This window comes from Prunus mume, linkage group LG8 (assembly GCF_029339155.1).
Source record: "Prunus mume cultivar Tortuosa linkage group LG8, ASM2933915v1, whole genome shotgun sequence".
NCBI classification, from domain to species: domain Eukaryota; kingdom Viridiplantae; phylum Streptophyta; class Magnoliopsida; order Rosales; family Rosaceae; genus Prunus; species Prunus mume.
In genome coordinates this window covers 5,768,165-5,792,668 of record NC_142705.1, presented here as the reverse complement: position 1 = coordinate 5,792,668, position 24,504 = coordinate 5,768,165, and the positions used below count along the sequence as shown (strand labels likewise).

General features: G+C 37.9%; 4 protein-coding genes across 7 annotated transcripts; 2 read left to right on the top strand and 2 right to left on the bottom strand.

Moving 5' to 3' along the window:
- Positions 1–1,294: 1,294 nt before the first annotated feature.
- Positions 1,295–4,071, bottom strand: LOC103340476 (thioredoxin reductase NTRB-like). The gene is made up of 2 exons (XM_008243894.3): positions 2,814–4,071; positions 1,295–1,613 (listed from the first exon to the last, which is right to left on the bottom strand). Exons 1-2 carry the CDS (start codon positions 3,898–3,900, stop codon positions 1,543–1,545), a joined length of 1,158 nt encoding a protein of 385 aa, XP_008242116.2. The 5' UTR covers positions 3,901–4,071; the 3' UTR covers positions 1,295–1,542.
- A 5,025-nt stretch (positions 4,072–9,096) lies between these two features.
- On the top strand, positions 9,097–12,657 carry PP7 (serine/threonine phosphatase 7). The gene is made up of 5 exons (XM_089043155.1): positions 9,097–9,246; positions 9,288–10,251; positions 11,148–11,294; positions 12,158–12,265; positions 12,381–12,657. Exons 1-5 carry the CDS (start codon positions 9,182–9,184, stop codon positions 12,459–12,461), a joined length of 1,365 nt encoding a protein of 454 aa, XP_088899281.1. The 5' UTR covers positions 9,097–9,181; the 3' UTR covers positions 12,462–12,657.
- A 509-nt stretch (positions 12,658–13,166) lies between these two features.
- LOC103340479 (AT-rich interactive domain-containing protein 6-like) lies at positions 13,167–19,026 on the bottom strand. Of its 3 annotated transcripts, none has more exons than XR_016122626.1 (13): positions 18,867–19,026; positions 17,572–18,515; positions 17,435–17,474; positions 17,200–17,252; positions 16,496–16,541; positions 15,973–16,062; positions 14,971–15,078; positions 14,812–14,863; positions 14,648–14,721; positions 14,462–14,531; positions 14,309–14,359; positions 13,822–13,914; positions 13,167–13,567 (listed from the first exon to the last, which is right to left on the bottom strand). XR_016122626.1 is itself a non-coding variant. In XM_089042615.1 (13 exons), the coding sequence occupies exons 2-13, from the start codon at positions 18,510–18,512 to the stop codon at positions 13,466–13,468; spliced, it is 1,719 nt and encodes a 572-aa protein (XP_088898741.1). In that variant the 5' UTR covers positions 18,513–18,515; positions 18,867–19,026; the 3' UTR covers positions 13,167–13,465. The 3 variants fall into 3 exon arrangements, 1 of the variants encoding a protein (XP_088898741.1); XR_016122627.1 differs by having other exon boundaries at positions 14,462–14,528; positions 14,681–14,721; XM_089042615.1 differs by having other exon boundaries at positions 14,462–14,528; positions 14,646–14,721.
- Positions 19,027–20,952: 1,926 nt separating this feature from the next.
- LOC103340480 (protein FAR1-RELATED SEQUENCE 5-like) lies at positions 20,953–24,361 on the top strand. Of its 2 annotated transcripts, none has more exons than XM_008243898.3 (2): positions 20,953–23,501; positions 24,054–24,361. In XM_008243898.3, the coding sequence occupies exons 1-2, from the start codon at positions 21,297–21,299 to the stop codon at positions 24,231–24,233; spliced, it is 2,385 nt and encodes a 794-aa protein (XP_008242120.2). In that variant the 5' UTR covers positions 20,953–21,296; the 3' UTR covers positions 24,234–24,361. The 2 variants fall into 2 exon arrangements, with proteins under 2 accessions (XP_008242120.2, XP_088898978.1); XM_089042852.1 differs by having other exon boundaries at positions 20,959–23,501; positions 24,063–24,361.
- The last annotated feature ends 143 nt before the right edge of the window (positions 24,362–24,504 follow it).

The following is a 24,504-nucleotide window of genomic DNA, read 5'->3' as shown; positions in this document are numbered from 1 at the left end:
TACCCCCGAAGATTCTTTACTTCTTCTGGCTGGCGTATCAAGGAAAAATCATGTCCAACGAGCAGTGTGCCCGTAGGCTTTTCATAAGTGACCCTGCTTGTTGCATTTGTGATTGGCATAAAAAATCTACCTTACATATTCTTAGGGACTGCACTAGAGCTAAAAGGGTGTGGAACCTTTTTCTGAACACTAACCAGGATGTCCCTTTTTTCCACGCTGAGCTACACCCCTGGCTGCTCAGCAACTTTTGCTCTAAGAATAAGTTCTTGCAGATCCCTTGGAAAACTCTGTTTGGTGTCATCTGCTGGCACCTCTGGAAATGGAGAAATGATTTTATTTTCAAAAATAAGGATGATTTGCATTTTAATCCTAGTGAGCTGATTCCGTCCGCTACCAAGGAGTGGATCAAGGCCTCTACTAATAATCAATTGGGAGGTGATAAAATCTAGGTTAGTTTGACCTGGACCCCCCCTTGAGAATGGTGTGTTAAAGCTAAATGTGGATGGATCCCTCATGAGAAGTTCGGAGTCCATTGGAGCTGGAGGAGTTATTAGAGATCACCTGGGTAACTTGATTGGTGGTTTCACTGTCAACCGGGGAAAGGGCAAATCCTTGAAGTTGAGCTGTGGGGTTTATTTTTTGGTCTAAATTTAGCTATTAAAAGAAGAATAATGGATATTGTTGTTGAAATGGATTCTGTGAATGCCGTTAATCTTATCCTGAGTAATGAACTGAATATTTGTCATCCTATGGCTGGTTTGGTTAGCAGCTGCAAGAGACTTCTGAGCCAAATTCCAAGAAGTATTCTTACCACATCTATAGAGAGAAGAACGCTGTAGCTGACAGAGTAGCTGCTTGGAGCCACGACATTGAATTGGGGTGCTGGTTTCTTGAAGAAAATCCAACTTGGCTTGGGCCACTGTTGTTGGATGACTCAATAGGGGTTACAAAGACCCGTATTATTAATTCTGTTTAATTGTTTTTATCTCTATAGCGGTATTGCAAAATCGTTCGCAACTCCGCTTGTTAAACTTATTTCAACTTCTAATTTGATCACCATCACGATACCGTTAAAAAAAAAAAAAAGAATCTCACAATCTGAATTCTAACTTTAGTAAGTGAAATACACATGCTCCGCTTTGGACTTGGCATGCGCCATGGGAGAAAGAAAATGAGGGTCGCTGCATGCATACATGACTGCCAGGCAATTCCAATATTGAAATCCATAAAAATATGAAAATTTTTGGATGCAAATAACGAAATATTTTTAGCCAAAAAAAAAAAAACACACAGGTAACAAAATATTCAAATTTTCAAGCCATTCAATTCAAATTAGCATATCATTGGGTTGCAGATGCCATGCCATGAAACATGGTCATCTGCGTATTATGAATAAATCCTACAATAGGGACTGTAAAATAAGTAAAAATAGTTGAAGAATGATATTTAATGGGTCCAAATACAGCTTTCTTTATCATGCATCGTTCACTAAAATTTGCTTCTAACCGAGCAGCTCTTAGATCCCTCACCAATCCGAGGTAGTCAATCCCTCTTACCCTCCTGAGATCCAATCTCTTGCAAGTAATGTTCTGCTTCCAAGGCCGCCATGCATCCTGCGTCATTATAGAATGAAAGAAATCATGTATTAGAGAGCAAAGTAACATCTTAACCTGAAATTTTCTTGATGAGATTAATAACGGTGACAATCAAAGTCATCAACAATATAGTTAAGGTAGAATCAAATAAACCAGAGAACATGTAGCAGGTAGGTATCTATTCATGAGTAACTTTAGGAATTCATCTTGTGTTGTAAACAGCTTGATGAACTAAGATTGGAGGCAAAGCTTGCGCCACAATTGTACACACATGCCCAAGCTCAGGTTATCCAGTATTCAAAACAACCTTGAGGCTAACTTGACCTAGTGCACCTAAGACTAGCTCAAACTCAAGCTTAATGTCATATATAAGGCGACTCAATAATGGTCAGGGTGGCATCAAGTCCTCTGCATTCAAGAAGGGTAGAGAGTGGCTTCAGTAAAAATTCGAATTAAACCTATCTGCAGATCCCATACTACTATTTTGCTATTCACTATTCAGCCGCCAAGAGTTGGCTATGAATAGCAGAGCTCAGGCCCCAGAGCAAAGAGTTAAGGTATTGTGGTAGCATTAAGCATGTGAAGGAAAGATGAATAAACAAATAACAGTTAAATGGAACAGAAACGCAGCTGATCAAACTCTCAAACAAAACAAAGTCCATCAGTAACCTCTAAAACCAGAAACAAAACAGCTTTTATACACTACATGTCAGTGGGCAATTGAGGAAGAAACTTAGTGAAAATCTGTCCACATGATGTTGCCAATATATATATAAAAGCAACATTCACCAAAAAGTCTCCAATATCATCATGGAAGGGGTGGAATGAAGTGCCCCCCAAATGTACGGGAAAGGAAACGTTTTCTTACCAAACAGCCTTCGCAAGAAGGCTGTCAATTTGACCTATCAAGTGAAATGCTTGTTTGAATGTGTACGACAATTTGGTAATATATATCATAACATGTATCAACACTAAGTGAGCATTTCCCTAAAAAATAGTGAATGTATGCCTATTCACATTTTGAGCTTAGTATGCAACTCAATAAGTAGACTTCATAATTGAAATGCAATTAACATATATGCAGATCATGTTAGAAGAGTATACATTTATGAAGCTACTTCAAATTGGCATTTCAAAGAAGACATCAATTTTTTAGTTAGAACTTAGAAAGAAGACTCATTTAAAGCTCAAGGAAGGCTATGGATTAAGAAGAGTTACCAGTTCCAGCGGCAGTGATAGCCTGCCTATACTTCTTGTCCTGAACATCACCTGCAGCAAAAACTCCTCTTACACTGGTCTGCGTAGTGCCTGGCTTCGTTGCAACATACCCATCAGGATGAAGCTCCAATTGCCCACCCAAAAACTTAGTCGCCGGTTCGTGCCCTATTGCAAAGAAGAGACCTGAAACCTTCAAATCCGAAACCTCCCCAGTCACCAAATTCTTCACCTTCAGCCCTCCCAGAGCCCCCTTCTCTCCCCCATAGGCCTCCACCACCTCCGAGTTCCACACAACTCTGATTTTCGGGTTGCTCAGGGCCCGATTCTGCATAATCTTCGAAGCCCGAAATGCGTCCCTCCGGTGAATTATGTGCACTTCTGACCCGTACTTGGTGAGAAAATTAGCCTCCTCCATGGCCGAATCACCTCCTCCGATCACCGCCAGCGGCTTGTTCCGAAATATCGGGGCGGCCCCGTCGCAAACAGCGCAGGCCGAAATACCGCGGTTCCAGAAGCCGCCCTCGCCTTCGCCGGAGCCGGGAAATACGAGGCGCTTGGCGACGGCGCCAGTTGCCACAACAACGGAGTCGGCGAGCACGGTCTTTGAATCGGTGAAGACCTTGAAGGGGGTGCTGGAGAAGTCGACTTTGTTGACCGTTTCGGTGAAGATCTCAGTGCCGAAACGGAGAGACTGGTTCCGGCAGCGGTCCATGAGCTCGCCGCCCATAATTCCGTCGGGGAAGCCCGGGAAGTTCTCGACGTCGGTGGTGGTGGTGAGCTGGCCTCCGGGGGCGATATCGTTGGCCATCCAGCCCTCGAATAGGATCGGCTTCAGCTCCGCTCGAGCGGCATAAATGGCCGCCGTGTGCGCCGCCGGGCCGCTGCCGATGATGCAGAGCTTGGTCTTTAGGGTTTGCAGGTCGCCCATGGCTGACGCTAGTTTGGGCGCTGACGTGTAGGCCGAAGACGAAGGGAATGACGAAGACGAAGGCAATGACGAAAACGAAGCTGCTGCTGCTACCCCAACTGCGCTGCGAGCTCTTCTCAGCAGACTCAGCACCTTGTTTGGGTTTGGGTAAAATTTCATTTTTTTAAACGAATACAAAGTTTATGCCCCAAGGCCCAAACGGAGCAGAACGCCACAACCAAAGAACTGGTCAAACAAATTTACTAGTCAGCGGTCGCGGCCAAGTTCGTATCCAAACGCGTTTTTTCTTCTTGCCTAAGCGCGCATTCTGCTATAACACCAATATGTCTCAAAAAAAAAAAACGTTACTATTCAATCTTTGATTATTTATAGGGAGGTGTGTGCGCATAAAAATTTGCTTGGTAAACAAGACTTCACTATCTTGTGAACAGAGTAAATAACCTTGTGCCTTGCTTTGCTATTTAAACCCAACTTGACCAAAACGCCAAATGCCAAAAGTGGGTATAGAAATTTTAGGGCCGATTTCTTTATAAGGACCCTTTAACCGACTAGGTTCAATTTTATAAGTTATTGATGCATTGTTAAATTCACTTACATCACAGGTTGTAGTCAGCTCACGAGTGAACAACTGGTGGTAACTATGCAGTTTTTTCTCCAATTTTATTAGTATTTGGTATTGTAAGCATACAACTTGCAACTTACTCCAATGCACTTCTATTTCTTATTTGGAAAACAAAAACAAAAAGAAAGAAAGGGACTGGGCTTTGTTAGTCACCATCCTTACATTTATGTTGCTTGGGCCTTGAGGCTAAACTTCAAATTTAGAAGGGGCCACATTAGGTTTTGAAACCACGACCCTAAAATTCAATTTAAAAGAATAACCCAAAACCCTTTTTTTCCTTGTTTCTTTTTTAATGTTCCATATGGATTAGACCATTAACCAATAAAGGTGAGCAATTAGTGGGCTGCATCAACATCATTAGTGTTAATAATAGACTTTTGCTTTAATCCTCGATTAAATAACCAGATGGTGGGTACCCTTTTTGAAATATGAACCACTCAACTTTCTTAAAGTTCGAAATATGAATGTGATGGCTTTTTCTCTTCTTAATTTCAACAAAGAAATTTCCTTTTCCCCTTTGTTTTTATCTCTCCTTCCATCAAATAAAATAATAGAAAACAGGTTAGGTGGTAAATAGAAACTAATTCAACCTGCAAACAAACCTACTACGAACCTTCTCAAAAGATTGCCACCCCACATCACCCACCGCAGAATCTCACTATCTATTTTTAATTCATACTAATAACTTGAAAATATATATGAAAAAAGAAAGATTAAAGACAAACTCACTCTACCAATTCTCATATAATTCATCAATATTTTTACACAAATTTCATGTCACCTCCAAAACCAAAACTCCTGATCATGATCAGAGACGTACAGAGAGACAGAGAGGAACAGAGCAATTTTCCAGTACAAACAAATAATATACACAAAAACATATATATTTGTTGCAAGACACAAACAGAAAATAGAAGACAGGAACTAGAAGTACTCTATCTTTGGTTGACTGGGTTTTGGTCAAGAGAAATAGAAGACCTTTTGATGAACTCCAAGCAATCAGCAATGGCTTCTGCATAAAAGGAGTTGGACCGTGCAAATGATCTCAACCTGCAGCAATCAGCTGGTTGTGACCGTGCCTTGTTTTGGTGTGTTTCTGTGACCAAAATCCTTCTTGAGCTGCTGTTGTTCCTCTTGATATTGCTAGGGCCAGAGCCAGCACTTGGCCTGCTACTTCTGCTCATGCCTTTCTTTAGAGACTGCAGAGCTTGCCCATATGAACATCTCAAGAACCTGAACAAGCACACGAACCGGGCACGTAGGAGCCTCGAGACTGAAAATCTTCTTGTGTTTAGCCTGAAACCTCTGCTTCCTCTGCCATTTCCAACTCTGTTGTAGTTCATGTGGCCCATGTGGTTGGTCATTCAATTTTCTTGGGTTTTTGGTTGGCAGCTCTGCAGAAACAAATGAACAACAAAATATCCTACTAAAGCAGCCTGAAGGGGCCAAAGGGCACAAATAATGCAAATTATGTTGTGGTGTGGGGATATAAATAAGGCTGAAGAATGACTTTTTGGATGGTGAGGCAATGATTAAGAAGGCTAAGCTTGGAGGGAAGGGGCTTAGAAATTTGTGGTCTTTGGAGTGTTTTGGACTTTTGGAAGGGACTGTCAATTGGGTGGACTGTGGAATCTTAAATATGTGTATGCATGTGAGAGAGAGAGAGAGAGAGAGAGAGAGAGAGAGAGAGAGAGAGAGTGTAGGTTTTACAATGTAGATGTGACTTGGATTATACATTTGTTTATGTGCATACAGAGAAAGCTAAGTTTTGAATAATTGGTAATGGAGGTCCATAGGGGACAAAAGAAAGAGGAAACCCAAGTGTCCCCTTTTCAAATTAGGTGACTAAAGTAGCCAAATTATTAGACAAAGTTTGATTTCCATGAGTGATTTGTGGGGACAAACCCCTTGCAAATTGCTAATCTAATATGGTGGTCTAAGTTTCTAACCAAGTTTGACTTCCGAAATGTCTTTTTTTGGTAGAGTGGTTAACTTTTCATTAGAGTTTTTCGATAAATAATAATAATTTTATGTCACAAGCTACTTTGTTGAAATACTAGATCTAAAGTTGTAGCATAAAAAGACCAAAGGATATCTATCAACATTATATTTTAACTTTTTCTTTCCAAAATTTTAATATGATCTCAAAATTGGGGACAAAATTAATCACATTTTCCTTGTTGGTTGTCAACCTTCTCAAAGTTTTCAGCATATGCATATGCAGCCTTTAATTTCTAGGTAATGGAAAGTAGGGTACGTCCTTTAGGTGGTCAAGAATCAAGAGGTATAGTTTTGCGTTTGCATGTGGGAAGTCAAGGCACTATTTTTAATCATGAAAAGGAGCCGTTGGAAATTTGGAAACCAGTTCCTACGGAAATTGGAATGTCAATTGTTGTAGGCTTTTTCACACCATTAATATATGCATCATCTTATCTTATGGTATGTGTTGGAGATAAAATACATAAAACTGTAAATTAATATCAGAAAAATTATGAATTAAATTGATTAAGAGAGTAGTTTATCTAATTTCGATTCTGTCTCTATATTACCGATTTCTCTCATTCCAAATAAGTGAACATATGACAAGTTATTCATTTGTTTAAAACACCTATTTTACACGTAATTTAACATCAACCACATTATGAATATGCTGCTAATGTAAACTGGTTGAAATTTGGTGAAGACTTTGAGACTGGTAGAGGCTTGTCGTGGCTCTCCAGGAACGTTGGAACTTCTCAAGTTTGTAAAGGTGGCTGATGGCATCGAAAAATATGTTGCGTTAACCCCATTTAGATTTAGAAGATTAGAAGAAGAAAAAATATTGTTAAAATAATAATCAAGACTGACGTGGCGTGCGACAACAAGCTCCAAATGGCTCATCATATATCACACAAATTTAAATTGAGAGAAACTCCCAGTCAATCAAGTTGCCAAATTCTTCTCTTCCATTCCCGTTTACTATTCTTTAAAAATAAAAAATATATTAATATAACAAGTACATGTGATTCATTTGATCACAATTGTTTATGTGACATTGAATTGAAAACTTAATATCGTATATTTAAACTTATGTTACATCACCAAAGTCGTTTAGTTTAATTTATTTGAAGAACTTAGAATTTCAAGTTTAAGTACCTATCAAGTTTAATTTAATCTTGAAAGATAAATCTGACCCAAAAACAAAATATTAAAAGAGAAAAGATTGAGCTCGGCCAAATTGGGCCTGTCCATTCAATCATATGTTGGGTCATATTATAGGCTTCTACAAATTTATTGGGTTTCAACTCGGCCAGAAAAATATTTCGAACCCAATTGAAATCGGACCAGGTTGGGAGATAGAATTAGAATGTGTATGTCACACCGTCACGTTGTAAATAATATGTTTGATGTGTTGTTGATCAGGTATGATAGTATGATTGAAAATTTGTATCATCCGTGATGACGGTCACACCAAACAAATTTTCTCAATGTTAGCACAAACGACACTCGAATTTGGCTAGGACCAACCACTACGGCCTGAGAAGTTACCTAAAATAATTGTAAAAGAGGCCTTGATACCAAATAAGAAGATCAAATATTTTGAGTTTAAATAGCACAAAACAGAAAAAACAACACCAACTCAGCAAAGTTTGGACGTTTCGCGGGTATTTTCTATGTTGACATGGCATTTATCTGTCAAATTTAATTATTATTTTTTGACAAATTGACTGTGAATTAGCTAACAGTACGTCATTGCGCACTACAACCAAACACGAAAAAATATGAGTGTTGTTAAACGAGCCATAAAATTAACTGAGTATACCATATTATCAAATTATCTATTGAATTACTAATTTACTCTAATATGAAACGACCAAAAATAATATATTGAATTGTGAAACAAATGTAATTTTAATAAGTACACTATACTCACCACATTCAATCAAAGTTAAGAATGGATCTTGTACTATGAGACAACCATCACAATGTCTGTCTGATTCATATAGAACTGCAGAATTAATGACAATGATGATATTTCTTCTGAAAACTTTTCAAACATAAGAAAAAATATGAGTCCTAGACTTGTGACTCCGCATACAGAAAAAGGTTCCAGCCAACCATATCATATGCATTTGATTCTGAATTTGAATGAGGTTCCAGCCAACCAAGGCCAATAACGCTGCAAATTTAAAGGCGACACTACAGTGTGATTCCCAGTTACTCCACTTCACACTGTGTTTCAATCCTTGGCCACCAAATGAACATGCTTATGCTTGTTCTCAACTTTAAATCTGGAGCTTGAATTGATCTGCCACCAAACAAGTAATATGATTAAAAATAATAATGGAAACCTTGTGATCAAGCATATCACTGAGTTTGGCTTCAGCATCTGTTATGCCCGATTCTTCAATAGCCTTCAGAACAAGTTTTCACTAGTTTCCTCATCATTTTGCACCAATGCATACAAAATCAGATTTGAGTATATATACAAACAAAGCTGTTTTAAGTTTTTATAATAGTGTATTATGATGTATTGAGAGTATTTTTAGTAGTTAAACGGGATAAACTTAATTAATTTTATATTTTGATTTAAATATTAAGATGTATTTAAATCATATGTGTACTCATTTTATTTTAAGGTTGTTTTAGCGGCACTCAAAAAGAAAATATCATAAAAAATAAAAGTTGTGTAAAACTGGAAATGGCAATAATTACAACGAGTGCATATGCTGCTAAATTTGGCTGATGAATGTATCTATGTAAGTATAAATTCATAAATTCATATTAATTTGTATTTGTTAGGGTTTGAGAAAAAATATTATTGAGATCTTCAAGAAGATGTCATGCAATTCTGATACAGAAAGGGCAGCAGCATCATCTGCATCGCAATCTTCATCTTCTCCGCTTCTCACATCCCGAGATCACCAATCTGCTGCATCACCAGCAGCAGAAGTTGCAGAACCCCAGTCTTCGATTCATCGTCTTCCATCGTCACCAACTCTGAAGACAACCCATCACCACCATCGACTGAGCTCGAAATCCCAATTGGTTGGCCTCCCGATGGCAAGCTCAGCCTCAACTGGATACGAAACCTCATGTCCGTTTTCGATTGGGCTTCTAGAAATATCGAGCCCACTCAATTGCCAGACGTATTTCCCGTCGAGGTTTTTGATAGCTTGGTCCTCTGTGCCTCCAAGATCCTCCACAAAGAGCCCAATTGTGTCGCCATTGACAACTTAGGCTCTGAATCCACAGTCGTCGTCGTTGGAGACCTTCACGGTCAGTTGCACGACCTTCTTTTCCTCCTCCACGATGCTGGATTTCCGTCAGAAAATCGATTATTTGTCTTCAATGGCGATTACGTTGACAGAGGTGCTTGGGGTCTCGAAAGTTTCTTAATTTTATTGGCTTGGAAAGTGTTCTTTCCAAGAAGTGTTTATCTCTTGAGAGGAAATCACGAATCCAAGTATTGCACTTCTGTTTATGGTTTTGAGAAGGAAGTGCTTACAAAATATAGTGATAGAGGCAAGCATGTGTACCGGAAATGTCTTGGATGCTTTGAAGGTCTTCCTTTGGCTTCCATCGTTGGGAAACATGTGTACACTGCACATGGAGGGATATTTCGCCATATGCCTGCGACCCCCAAGAGATCAAAGGGAAAGAAGAATCGTAAGATAGCTTTCAGTCCTGAACCAAGTTCATTATCTATTGGCTCTTTTGAAGAACTAAACAAGGCGCGAAGATCAGTTCTTGATCCTCCATGGGAAGGCTCCAACTTGATTCCCGGCGACGTGCTCTGGTCGGATCCTTCCATGACTCCCGGCCTTTCTCCAAATAAAGAGAGAGGCATTGGTTTACTTTGGGGTCCTGACTGCACTGATAACTTTCTGAAGAAATTTCAACTGAAGGTAATATCAAGATTTGGAATTTACATTTCTTATCATTGTTAATGTTTCGGCAATTGAATGATACTTTACTTGCACATTTACATGTTGATATTTAAAAATATAGCATTCCATTGATAATGTAATGTGACTGCTGTAACTGGTGTGCTCTAATTGAAACCTAGAAACAAACCACATTTCTTTTTTCGGAACAACACAATTGAATAATTTTGCTTATTTAGTGTTCCAAGTGCAGTGATGGTTGGATTGGATAGCAATTAGCAAATAACTAATTTTCCAATTATGACTTTGAATTTACCATAACTGTTTATATTCAAATGTGGATTTACAAGTTTGGTAAGTCATTCAATTTAACTCTGACGGATGAACAATCCTTAACGTAGCGTTTACTACCTATATACCAACTACCAAGGTGGTTAGTGAAGATAATATAGGCTGGACGATCCATTTCCAAGTTCCAACCCTAATACAATGTTGATGACAAAGTTATTACCACCGGGTCTTTTCATATGTTCTAGTTACATGTATGACAATTAAAGCTTACTTATGAAGGATTTTAGCATGCAGGTGCCTTTGGGTTTGTTATTATTTTGATAGTTATTAACCACCTTGGCCTTGGCTCAATAAGTAGATGGTGTGTGAGGTTCGTCTTTGGTTAAAATCTTACCAATTAAGGAAAAATCTGTCCAATTTTCTGTACTCTTTACAAATGACTAGCAGCTGTTTTGGTTCTAAACTGCAGAGGGGTTATTGAATTTTGTTTTTGTCACACTACACATGAGATGATTTCTTTCTACTCTCTTATTACTTTACTTCTGTATGTTGTATTTGCACAACTAGCAATCACAAATGAGATGCAATACTAAAATTTGGATTATTCCATATTGTTAAAACCACAGTTGATTATCAGATCACATGAAGGCCCTGATGCACGGGAAAAGAGGCCAGGTCTTGGTGGAATGGATGAAGGGTACACCATTGATCACATTGTGGAGTCAGGAAAGCTCATCACTTTGTTTAGTGCCCCAGACTACCCACAATTTCAGGTTTGTGCAGGATCCTTTGAGCGAATTCCTTGTATAAATTTAAGAAACTGTTAACACTTTTTCTTGTACACTACACTTCGAAGGCATCTTTCCTTCTGGCTATTTTTGTCAATGAAGTCGTCAATATGTTGGGAGGTTTGAGTTCCTTTTTGTTTAATATGAATTGATAACTTAATTTTTTGCACACAAACCTTAGGCTCCCAATTGATAATTGAACTTTCTGCTGTGAAACATTTCGTTCAAAATGGAGCTTTTGTGTATGTCATGCAGCATGTGGAACGTGTTTTTGTGTATCAGAATTTATGGCTATTGAATGTTTGTAGATATTCCATCTCCATTGAGTTGTGTGATCCTTTCTTAACTCCGGATTAAGCCTTCAAGTTTGTAGGATTTTGCTTTCATTTCCATGGGACATTAGAACCTTAATTACATAATAGGCTGTTATGTTGTTTTGCATTATGATCATGAGGTGATCATTATGTTTTTTGTTATCTTTTCTAAGAATAGGTGGGAAGCTGTTAGAGTGAAACTCTTGACCTTTTATTTACATATAAGGTACGATAATTAGTGCTTAACAAAAAATTGAAACAACAATGACAACCAAGTCAAGTGCTAGTCTTATGCACAGTGGATCAACAGTAATTGATCACACCCAATGTAGCTAAAAGCTAAACCCTGGTGCTGAAGGACTTCCAACCTAAACCAATCTGCATTTGGTTGACATTATGACGATTATGTAACTTTTCATATTCTGTATAAATTAACATTGTATTTCTGGGTAAATCAACTACAGAGGTTTAGCATTTTCTAGGTTTATATCGGTTCTTGCATCGTCTTTTAATATCATTTTGCCTGCCATGCAGGGTACAGAGGAGAGGTACAGAAATAAAGGGGCTTACATTGTTTTGGGACCCCCTAATTTCGATAATCCTGTATTTCATAGTTTTGAAGCAATTACTCCAAGACCAAAGGTATTTGTTATTACTGATCTATGATTCTGTAAACCGATGATAAGTTTGGTTTCGTGTTGGAGCCAAATGTTTCTGTTAAAAATATTGTCCTACTCACTTGGAGTTTCCATTGCAGGCGAATGCCTTTTACAATTTTGAAGAGGTGATTGATTCTGATGAAGAGTTGGACTTGGCATCAATGGTGACTAGTCCGTGAAGGTCCATTGTCGCTATTTTTAGGATTTGAATCGCCAAGTTTTACAATCTGTTCATGATTTTGTTGTTTTGTAACGGCATTTTCTTTTGCCTTGCTAAACACCCTTTCAAGATGGGGTCGTTTCATTGTAATCATTATTATTTTTTGGCTGTTACATTTATAAATCTATTATTCATCAATCACCAATGAAACATAAGAAGATAGCTTTTTGTTAAGGGGATTGTTTAACCGTTGTTGAGTGCACTTAGTCTTCCACTCGAGGTCTTGTGTTTCGGCCCTTCCTCACTTATCAGTAAGAAGACAATTTTCAGTTGGACATGATGGATCTTTATATTTGAAACTATTTTTCGTATATTAGGTCAGAAATGTGTGACTAGTGATGTAATTCGTTGCTCTCTCATCAATACCTTCTAATTACAAGGCACGTTAACTCAGTTCAAAGGAAATGTGTACTTTGGAGCTTATCGCAGATGTGTCGAATACCATGGAAGCAAAAAAGTTAAGTTCGCTTAAGTTTAAAGTGTTTCCAAACCTAATCTTAGCCCAACAATTAGCCCATGCTTTTCGATATTGAACCAAGTGGAGCCCTCATTTGCGTGGTTGTATTAAAAATTAGTTATGTTTAATTTAAAGACCAGGAATTTGACTTGCCACTCGGCCGAAGATGAGCGCTCCACGTGTATCCATCCAACACAATATTAACACATCTTCAAGAAAATGAATGAAATAAAAAACAGGAATTCCTAGGTAAGTAACATCAAAGGTTAGGTTAAACTGAACATGTTGGTTTTCGTCCCAAAAAAAAAACTGAACATGTTGGTAATTAAGTACACCAAAAGGTTAGGTTATATCCTGTACTAATCTAGTCAACATTAAGGTCCAGATGTCCAGATGTTCAACTAAACCAGCTAGCCTGATTAGGGTTGGGTAGAACGTCTAATTTCTACAGAAGAGCCTCATGGTCAATATAGGGGCAGAACAAGGATGGAAATCCTGACATGTTACTATTCTGACTGCTCAAACGGAACACGAACAAACAACTGTCCGTGCAGGGTGACCACGGCTGATGTCTGGTGTGGATCAATTCTTGATGGTAAGGTGACAACCTGTTCACAGAAAGCCAAATCCCACATAAATCATAGCAGTTTAAAAGTTCAAACAAAAGCTAAAAACTGAAAAACAAATGATTAGTGAAAATATGAAGCCCAATCGATACATGAGGAAAGTAAAAAGGTTATGATAATCACACTGCTAGCTGGTTACAACAGTAATATTCTGTGCACCACACACCCGCAAACATAATTTCTTTTGCACATTTCGTAACTCTAAACCCAAAAGAGGAAAGTTAAAAGGAATTCACCTTTTTGAAAGGTGTGACACCCCATGGATTATCATGATGCTCGGGTTCTCCACTTATAACCAGTCTCCCAGCTGGATCTGACTGAACGCGCACCTGAGATTTATTTCCCAAAGAACAGGATAAGGAATGTAATTGCGGAAACACAAAACTTACATTTAATATACATCATACAGAATACCAAGATTGATGATAACTAAAACTGATCTTATTTGAGGTCTCAGCTCAATTTTGATCTCATTGATTACATTTTAGAGCTCTTTTCCCATTTAATGGTTACTAAATCCAAAGTTGATCATGGATGCACAACCAAAGTAGCCTTCATATGCAAAGATGTACTCTATGAAGGCAGCATCTAACAGGTCTCAAATAAACAGCCTAGAGAAGTTATCAGAGGCTGCTTAGCAGGTTCCTTCATTCTCTGATTTTACAAAATAAAGGCAATCGATGAAAAGAGAAGGGTCAAGAATTCAGGAAAATGTGTAGTTACCTCCTCACGTAGAAGCCCTGGAACTAAAGCATAGACCTCAAAACAATCTTTCTGCAAAAACGACAAATCCCATTATATTGGGTTGGTCCTCAAAAATTCCACAATCTATATTTCCTTGTGTACAAAGTTCAAACATGTGCTGTGTAAACTTACAGTTCTCTGCACATTGATCTTCACCCAATCTGCTGGATGTCCAAGATCAACCACATCCGCATCCAATCTGAACACACACAAAACAAAGCCAAGTTAACAATCTAATTTAATGTCTACTGTGTACTTGCCACTGAAACACTTCACGATATATGCATGTGAAATAAAAATTTAACATAATCTCAACTGTGACTTAGATGCTTTAGTACGTGCAGCTTTTACCACATGATCCACGTAAGGCGGCTTCTTTCTTTTAAGTAAACCTGAAGTCAACATATAAAATCATCTAAGGTGAAAAATTATATACCAAATATAACAGTACAACGGACGCCAGTTCCACTAAGAGGGCATACCGATGCTTTTAAGCTGTTTTTCACGCTTTTGCAAAGAAGCAGAATTTTTATCCTAAAAAAACAGAAGAGATGGTATAATGATATCAGAACTGACTTCTATATGGAGAGAATGAAACACACATAACAAAATGGGAGCAAAAATCCTAATATTTTCCAGACCTTTATAATAGGGTCACTGACTTCACCATTACCAAGGATACGTTGTGAGTGCCAACCCTGCATGGCACGTGCTGCAGCATCCCTTCTTGCTCTGCCTGATCCTGAAGCCTAATTACCATCATCACGCAGAAGTGTTGGGGGAGAGAGAGAGAGAGAGAGAGAGAGAGAGAGAGAGTGAGAGAGGGAGTTAAAAAAACTATTGTGGTCAAAGAGAAACCAAAAGTGGCAAATAATACAGGTTGAGCATCTTTGGACCAAAAATCCCAGGACCACAAAATGTTTGAACACAGCCAATTGCAACATGAAACATTTTTCGAATTTCAATTCAACACTTGTAATCATATAATCTCCATATTTTAAACGAGAGCAGACTGAATCACCACAGAAGTTTTATCAGAAAAATAAAAAATTCACCCAAAAAGAAATGACCCTAATCAGAATGGTTAAAAATTGAACTAAGGATAACTTTCATATTTATTTTATGTAGATCTGAGAAGTGAAACATTTCTGTTAAAATCCTTACCCTAAGGGCCCTGGAATATCAAGCTTGATTGGTTTTATACTAAGTATCTGATTTCACCAGCATTTTGACACTAAAATGGTCAGCCAGAGAGCTCCCCAAGCCATGAAATTTGCCATATTAGTGCCAATGTAATGTAACAGATGTTAAACATAAAACAAGTTCACATGCTTATCTCAGATTGCGTAAGCAAGAACCTACCCACAAAAACCTGAAAAATTAGCCACATTCAAGAAAGCCAATGGTTAGCAACTAACAATACCAACTTTCAAGTTTGACATGTGATAGTTCATTCAGTTAAAAATTTTGCATGCACCTTCAATAATAATTTATCTATTTGTTTTCAGCAGTAAATGAAAACCATTTACATTCAAAGGGATATTTAATCATGTGAGGAACAAAGTGGCATAAAACATGCCATCTAGGAGGGATAAGAATGAACACTACAAAGTCATATAATACAGTAATACCCAAAACATTACCTGGTTATCAATATTCATAGGCTCTGCCTGGGAAGAGATTGGTACACTGGGCTCCGTACCAAATTTATGCCTTTCATAATCTAGGAGTGCCTGAAGTATAACAACAACAAAAACCAATAATTAATAACAAAATTTAAATATATAAGCTTTATGATCTAGTATACCAGGGAAGATACAAATTACGGTTAAACAGAGAGTTGAAACAGTGGACTTCGGGTTATCTTGAGGCAACCAGAAGGGGCATAAAACAATGTACTAGAAGCTTCTCGAAATTAATTTCCAACACAGGCCCCTCATATACGCATTTACAAGGTCAACCATCAAGAAGATGGGCAGACCATGCTTGGGCCTTCAGGCTAAAAGTTCCCAATCATAGCAGGCAAGCCAGTCAATAATTACATTAGCTTAAAGTTGAAACCATGTTTCTTGATCCAATATCAAATTTAAACAGGTGGGTAATGATGCAGAATATATAACAAAGAAGCAGCTTGTACTCCAAGTGCGCACACACACACACACACACCTTCTCGTAGAAGCCACGAAACGTCCATGAAACCGTAGTGCATGTCCTGCAGTGGAAATGAAGACGAAAGTCAAATATCTTTTAATACATAGTAAAACAACGTTGGACATTCTAAACCCCAATCCCTCACCTGACCCCTTTTCTTTGCCACTAAGACAGAATATCACGATAGGATTAAATCAGAGAAAAAAATAAAACTCAAAGGAACACACTAAAGCCCACACCCTCACCCCAACCTTTTTTTTCTTTGCTGCTATGACAGAAAATCATGATGGGGTTAAATCGGAACAAAAGAACATTCACTTAAAGGAGCACAGTTTTTTTATCATGTCTCCCCTATCAACATTTTTTGTTTGTTTTTGGTAGGGAGTTTCATTGCACAATAGCATGCATAGTAAACAGATATTAACACCCTTACAAATAACAAACAAGAATCCCAATTTCAGTACTCATGATTAGCGGTATATATTATCTTCTCTTAGAGAATTAAGGCAAACTATCAGTACATCTAAAATTTCACATATGACACAAAACTAATCCGCAATAAAATGAAAAGTAGCTGTTGATACAAAAGAATAGCCATTAGTGCACACTTCCAAATAATGGGCTTTGCATTAAGTAAATAATAATGTAGCCGCTGACCAAAAAAGAAAAAAAGAAAAAACAATAATGGAGCTATATATGCAACATATGTTGTTCCTTACTTTGGAGGTTTAAAGGTTTCTCCCACTTGCCGCCACAACTTACTTGAGGTAACCTATCCATAAGTAGACCAGTCATATATATGCTTGTAACAAGAAAAGAATATGGTTCTGGAAAAAGAAAACTCCTAACATATCTGTATGTATAATTTGAATTATTAGGTCTCTTATAACTTCTGTACTAGTCATTTTTCATATACTAATATGTAGTTCATTATGATTAAAAATCAATCCATACCTTATCATAGCCACCCAATCTAGTCACAGCTCTCCAAAGCCTATCCCAGTAAAAAGTTGCACATTAGCCAAAATAAATAACATTCAATTTATAAGTAAACAATAATACATCAGTAAAAGTGATGAGTATCAACTTACTTAAGGCAATTCAAACCCTCTCCATAGAACTTAGGAGGTTTAAATTCCATGCTCCTCTCCCTAAAGAAATTTTCCACCACCGCCATAAAAGCTGATTGCTCCTCTTCTGTCCCAGAATCATTACCTTCAGACATGTGGCTGTCAGCCAAAAGAAACGAGCACTTCGAGTTTGGGTTTCCATTATTTTTGGGTGTAGTAATATCTTTTTCATTATTCTTCAATTCTTCTCCACTCCCAGTATCAGCTTTTCTATCAGAAGATCCAGCATGAGGCATAACATCTTCATTATGACTCACTGTTACAGTATCTCCAACAGCACTACTAGACTCACCCTCGGGAACTTGAGAAGCTTCAGTTTTAACACCAACAGTGGGTTCAGCAGTCTCTGGATGACTTGTGGAAACAGGGTCGCCATCCTCACACCCATGATTATTACTTTGAGGCAAATCCTGGGCTTCAGTCTTGGCATCAGCTGTGGGTTCAGTATCTGGCTTGACTAATTGGTGGTCATCGCCATTCAAGGGTTCGGTATCTGGCTTGACTAATTGTTGGTCATCGCCACTCGAGGGTTCAGTATCTGGCTTGACTAATTGTTGGTCATCGCCACTCGAGGGTTCAGTATCTGGCTTGACTAATTGTTGGTCATCATCATTTCTTGGTACTGAGGGAGGAGGTGAACCTTGATCAGGTTGGGGTGAATTGGACTGTGGTTCTACATTATTTTTACCATCAGCGGTCATTTCAATGTCGGTCTTATCAGGTAGAGCTTCTCCATTTTCAGCAGGATTTGGGGTTTCCTGGACTGGCTCAGATTCTCCAGAATGAGGAGAATTGTTCTGCTTATTATGATCAATTTCTTGAATATTTTCTGGTTTCCCATTATCTACAGCAGCAACTGGCACGTTTTTCCCAGTTTCCTCATTCTCTTCAGTATCACTCATTTCCTAAGTTTAGCAATAATAAATTTTCCATTCATAAAGAGAACTAAAACAACGACAAATAAACAAACAAAAGAAAAGCAGAAGCACACACACAGGCCCTTTAGAAAAGAAACTTAATTTTTTATAACAATAGAAAAGTAGGGATAGACGCAGGAACAGAAAATCAAATCAGTCACAAGTAGAATCTACCACTGTGCGCTTCTAATGCATCGAATTTCTACAATTGTATTTAGAATTGACATTTTCAGGCCGTCTCGAATATCATCATATCAAATTTTTTTTTCCATAAAACGGAAGAAATGTAGAATTACAGTAATTGGGGAAAGAAAACAGGGGATTGTAAGAGCTCCATACCTGATTCGGAATTGAAGAAGACGAAGGTTCAAAATTTGCCCTAATCGCAGGTACGTTGCATAAACCCTAATTCCTTTATTTTCTATTAATTTCAGCTGATTTTCTTTGGATTTAATTCTAATTTATCTGGCCAGAAATTCGATGTATCAAGTCTGGAAACACGCTTTCCGATATTATAACGCTTGAAACGACGTCGGCCAATGAATGTTCCTCTTTTTTGGCTGCTTCCTTTTGCATAAAAAAGAATTAAAAAATTTCCTCGTGTGCACTAATTTTTATTTTGGTTTTGTTTTTTGCACTTAATTATTGCGCCTGACAATGTGAGTATATTTCGTCTTTTTAATCTTTGTTGGTTTTTATTTTGTTCGAATTTTTATTTGGGAGTTTCACTAAAACACCCAAAATGAGGTTGAAATTATAAAAAAATTCAAGAACTATTTAAACATATAAACACACCCAAAACTCATCATTACACACACTCAAAACTCATTTATAAACATACCCAAAAAGTTGACTTTGAGGTTGATTTTGAGTGTGTTTCTATGTTTAAATAGTGCTTGAATTTTTTTATAAATACATGTCTAGAATTGGGTTTATTTATAAATTTGTATTTTTATTTTGTTATTTTTTGAGTGCTGCTAAATGAATCTTAAAATAACTAAGTACACCCTACTACTAAAGTAATTATTGGATTACTAATTTACCATAATATAAAATGACGAAAAGGATATATTGAATTGTGAAACAAATATAATTTTAATATATACACCATACTCAACATATTTAAGATTAATCAAACATAGAGAAGTTTTTGTATTGCTTGGTGCCCAAGGCGAAATTTAATTTCTTTGGAGGAGAGAAAGAATTTCCAGTAAAACCAAGGTATACACATGGAACAATATTCGGAGATTCTTATTTCAAATCCTAAAATGAAAGATAGATAACAGTCTTTTTATGGAGATGGAATGCCAACTATTCTGCATTAATATAAGTTGATTGAATCAGTTTCTCATGCTCCTTTGGGCCCAGTAGTAACCGAGCAAAGAAACTAGATTTGGATGTCTGATGTTTCCTAGTTTTTTTACTTCTCTTGCAAATTCTTTCCTTCCTTTTGCTATACCCTCCCTTAGCCATTTCACAGCCAATACATGGCCTGAGTCAAGCATAGCTTTGTACTTTGTTCCATAACAACTCATTCCAATAGTTTCTGCAGGAGCACATCAAAGTTATTTTGCTATGACCAAGGAGCCATCAAACAGATGTAAATCACTAGCCAATTTATCTGGAGAACAAGTTTTGAGAACATCATGACTCTCAAGTGGTTGATTAAAATATTAGAGTATACTTATATCATATAGTGTACTCAGTTAATTTTAGAGTTCATTTAGCATCACTCTATTTTTTTTTTTACACAAGTTAGTGAGATTGAAGTCGAACTTATGATCTATGATGCATGAATAAATACTCATAATCACTTGAGTTACACACTATTTGTTTATTTATTTTCTACTGTAAATTTGAAAATTTTCGCATTGGGAAGATAAAGACTATATAATCAATCGATCACACTTAGGAGTGGAATTCAAATTTAATTAATTTTAGTCTAATTAAAAAAAATAGTACAAATTATATTCTACTTTAATTTAATCTAAACTATGAGTAGAGGAAATTGAAATATGATGCATAGTGGGAAGAACATTTGCTCTAGGCTCTAGCTAACTAAGCACATGTCTGCAATATAAATCTCAATACTTAACTTTAAAATGTCTTAGACATAAGCAACAACAATCGTAAGTGAAATTACCATTTCTTCGTGATTCTATTAAGACTTCAAAATTTTAAGTAAAAAAAAAAGCCTTGTTTTTATATTTTCTTGTGTGGGATTAGAAACACATGTTCAAAGCAGGAGTGGGGTTATCCGAGTTGCCAAACGGAAGAGAAATGTGATGAGCGAAACTGAAAGGATGATGGGATGGATATCATCCAACGGCGTGAAACGTGGTAGTCCTTGAAGCTTTCCAGGTTTCGTCAAATACCAAATCATCTGCCCTAAAACCCACAACCCCGACTCCCCCCCTCTTTCTCTGTCACACTCACTCTGTTCCTGCATGTTAAATTTACGCTGCGTTTCGTTTCTGCGGACTCTGGGGCGCTGCTGAACGTCTCCAAGTGAAGATTTTGGGCCCTCTTGGGAGTTTTCATGCTCTCTGATCAAAAGGGTTCTCTTCAAGGTTCTAGCTTTCCTTCTTAAATTCACATTTATCATCAAATTTATGTGCTTTCTCGTTTGCCCACTAAAGTTTATTAGCAGGACAACATTTTCTCTTGTTCTTTGTAAATTATGATTGAATTGGTGATTGATTTCACATAGAGGTTTTTTTTTTGGTTCATCTAAGCAAGAGTATAAATAAAAGAAGCCCATTTGATAAAATGGAGTTTGAGCCGTTGAGCTTGGGCAATGATGTTATTGAATTTGACATGATGGGTTTGGGTGATATTGACCACTCTGTTGACCATGATGATCTCCTTCACGATTCTCCTCCTACTGCTATTCCTACTCCTAGTGTTTCTGATGTTGTTGGTAGTGCTGCCATTTTCGAACCTTACATCCCTGAAGGAGACACTAACCTTGAACCTTATGAGGGCATGGAATTCGAATCGGAGGAGGCTTCCAAGGCCTTCTACAACTCCTATGCTCGCCGCACTGGCTTCAGCACTCGTGTCAGTATGTCTCGACGCTCCAGGCGTGATGGTGCCATCATCCAGAGGTCTTTTGTTTGTGCTAGGGAGGGCTTTCGTGTCGATAAGCATGGCAAGCCTGGCTCTGACCGTGAAGGCAGGGTCAAGCGCCCCCGGCCTGAGACCCGAGTTGGTTGTAAGGCCATGTTGGTAGTCAAGATTCAAGACTCTGGGAAATGGGTTGTCTCTGCTTTTGTCAAGGAACATAACCATGAGCTGGTTCCTCCTGAAAGGGTGCATTGCCTCCGCTCTCATCGTCATGTCTCTGGTGCTGCAAAGTCCTTGATTGATACCTTGCAGGGTGCTGGCATTGGCCCCAGAGGGATTATGTCTGCCCTCGTCAAAGAATATGGTGGAATTAAGAACATTGGCTTCACAGAGCGTGACTGTAGGAATTACATGAGGAGTAGTAGGCAAAGGACCCTTGGAGGCGACACTCAGCTGCTCTTGGACTACTTGAAGGACAAGCAAGCCAAGGACCCGGCATTTTTCTTTGCTGTGCAGGGAGATGAAGATCAGTGCATGAGCAATGTCTTCTGGGCTGATCCTAAGGCAAGGACTGACTATACTTACTTCGGTGACACTGTTACATTTGACACAACTTACAGGTCAAACCGATACCGATTGCCTTTTGCGCCTTTCACAGGGGTTAACCATCATGGACAGCCTGTGTTGTTCGGATGTGCCCTCCTGATAAATGAATCTGATGCATCGTTTCTTTGGCTTTTCAAAACATGGCTCATAGCAATGTCCGGCCGGCCTCCACTCTCAATTACGACTGAACATGATCGAGTGATTAGCTTGGCCATCACCCAGGTTTTTCCTGATACCCGTCACCGCTTCTGCAAGTGGCACATCTTTAAAGAATGCCAAGAAAAGTTGTCCTATGTGCATTGTGAGCATTCCAACTTTGAAGCAGAGCTTCATAAATTTGTCAACCTGACCGAATCAGTTGAAGAGTTTGAGTCTTGTTGGTTGTCTTTAATTGATAAATATGATCTCAGGGAACATCAATGGCTTCAATTGATATATGCTGATCGGCGGCAGTGGGTCCCTGTATACCTGAGGGACACCTTCTTTGCAGAAATATCTATAACACAGCGCAGTGACAGCATGAACTCTTATTTTGATGGATATGTCAATGCATCAACAACTCTACTGCTGTTTGTTAAGCAGTATGAGAAAGCTCTTGAAAGCCGGTATGAGAAAGAAGTGAAGGCAGATTATGATACTATAAACACTGCTCCTATTCTTAAGACCCCTTCGCCGATGGAGAAACAGGCAGCTGGGCTTTACACAAGGAAAATGTTTATGAAATTTCAAGAAGAGTTGGTCGAGACATTAACTTTCTTGGCAATGAAAGTTGAGGATGAGGAGGCAGGATCCATATATCAAGTGTCTAAATTTGGGGAAAGCCATAAAGCATATTTTGTTAGATTTAATGTTCATGAGATGAAAGCATTTTGTAGTTGCCAGAGGTTTGAGTTCTCTGGACTTCTTTGTGCACACATCTTGACAGTTTTTAGGGTGACAAATGTTCTTACTCTGCCACCTCATTATATTTTGAAGCGTTGGACAAGGAACGCCAAGAGTGGTGTCATATTGGAGGAACGTGCCAGCGATTTGTTGAATAAGTCACAAGAATCTCTCACAGTACGATACAATAATCTGCGTCATGAGGCACTTAAGTATGTTGATGAAGGGGTTAAAAGTGTTGAAATTTATAACGTGTCTATGGATGCCCTTGAAGAGGCTGCAAACAGAGTTTCTCTTGCAAAGAAGAATGACGGGAGATTGGCTATAGTTAGTAGAGCTGGAAGAGACGACAGATTTCATTTGGGGAGTCGATCAAACACCTTTGGTGATCATAAATGGGGTTTCGAAACTCTGTCTGCGGTCAGTTCTTTTTTCCTGCTACTTTAGTTCAGTCAGTTTGTTCTTAGTTTCATTTTTCTTAAGGATAATCTTTAATTTGCTGTTGATCTTTGTTATCTTTTCTATTCAATAGTTTCCCGGATTTGTGCATGTATGTTACACTTGTTGGGAAGAAATTTCCTTTTTCCTTCTTTTCTCTCAGTAATTTTCCTTCTCTAACCACATAAACCACTTACTTACAATATTAGGGGAAAAATAGTAAATGCCAAAATTTTGTTTTTTAAACTTTTCTCTTTGTTGTTCAAATTCAAATGCTGAGAAATATGCGCACACAATTGGATTTTATTGTCTTTTCAAGTACTTTTAAAGATAGTTGGGAAGAGGCAATATATGCTGGACAGCCAATGTTACTTTGGAAAATTTGATGCATATAAGTTTGTTTACTCCATATGATATGGAGGGGAGTTGAACAAGCTTTTTTTCTTGTATTTGTTATCTGTTGCTTTCCCTACTCCTTTTGCAAGATGTTTATTTTTATAACTATTCCTAAACATTCCTGATTCAATTCTGTAGGATGAGCAGGACAAGAAAATCCAGAAACTTGAGCGCCAACTTGATCGTGCACAACGGAAATGTGAATTGTATAGAGCTAGTTTGCTTTCGGTTTTGAAAGATATTGAGGAGCAAAAATTACAGCTATCTGTTAAAGTTGAAAACATTAAATTAGGAATGAAAGAGAGTAGCATTGTATAGTACTCTCTCTCTCTCTCTCTCTCTCTCTCTCTCTCGTTTTATGTGAAATGATTAGGTTCAATGTCACGTCGATTGCATTGTAGGGGCTATTGTTCAAGACCAAAATGAAAAGGTAATTCAAGGCTAAAGAGACATCCAATGGTTAAAGATGCTATTGTGCGACTGAATATAATTCATTAGTTTTATTAAGAAATTATTAAAAAATTAAAAAATCAATTTACAAATATTAATTATGCCACTTCTGTTGCTCCAGATGAAGGTTTTGACTATT

What these genes read in the sequence shown, in the direction of transcription:
- LOC103340476 (XM_008243894.3), bottom strand. Translation starts at nt 3,900, where the DNA reads ATGAAATTTTACCCAAACCCAAACAAGGTGCTGAGTCTGCTGAGAAGA. An exon ending in TATCACTGCCGCTGGAACTG is followed by an intron (nt 1,614 to 2,813) that starts GTAACTCTTCTT and finishes ATAATGACGCAG; the next exon opens with GATGCATGGCGGCCTTGGAA.
- LOC103340479 (XM_089042615.1), bottom strand. Translation starts at nt 18,512, where the DNA reads ATGAGTGATACTGAAGAGAATGAGGAAACTGGGAAAAACGTGCCAGTT. An exon ending in GATTGGGTGGCTATGATAAG is followed by an intron (nt 17,253 to 17,434) that starts GTATGGATTGAT and finishes ACTTATGGATAG; the next exon opens with GTTACCTCAAGTAAGTTGTG. An exon ending in AGATCAATGTGCAGAGAACT is followed by an intron (nt 14,360 to 14,461) that starts GTAAGTTTACAC and finishes TCGTTTTTGCAG; the next exon opens with AAAGATTGTTTTGAGGTCTA.
- PP7 (XM_089043155.1), top strand. Translation starts at nt 9,182, where the DNA reads ATGTCATGCAATTCTGATACAGAAAGGGCAGCAGCATCATCTGCATCG. An exon ending in TCGCAATCTTCATCTTCTCC is followed by an intron (nt 9,247 to 9,287) that starts GCTTCTCACATC and finishes CTGCATCACCAG; the next exon opens with CAGCAGAAGTTGCAGAACCC. An exon ending in CAATTACTCCAAGACCAAAG is followed by an intron (nt 12,266 to 12,380) that starts GTATTTGTTATT and finishes TTTCCATTGCAG; the next exon opens with GCGAATGCCTTTTACAATTT.
- LOC103340480 (XM_008243898.3), top strand. Translation starts at nt 21,297, where the DNA reads ATGGAGTTTGAGCCGTTGAGCTTGGGCAATGATGTTATTGAATTTGAC. An exon ending in GTTTCGAAACTCTGTCTGCG is followed by an intron (nt 23,502 to 24,053) that starts GTCAGTTCTTTT and finishes TCAATTCTGTAG; the next exon opens with GATGAGCAGGACAAGAAAAT.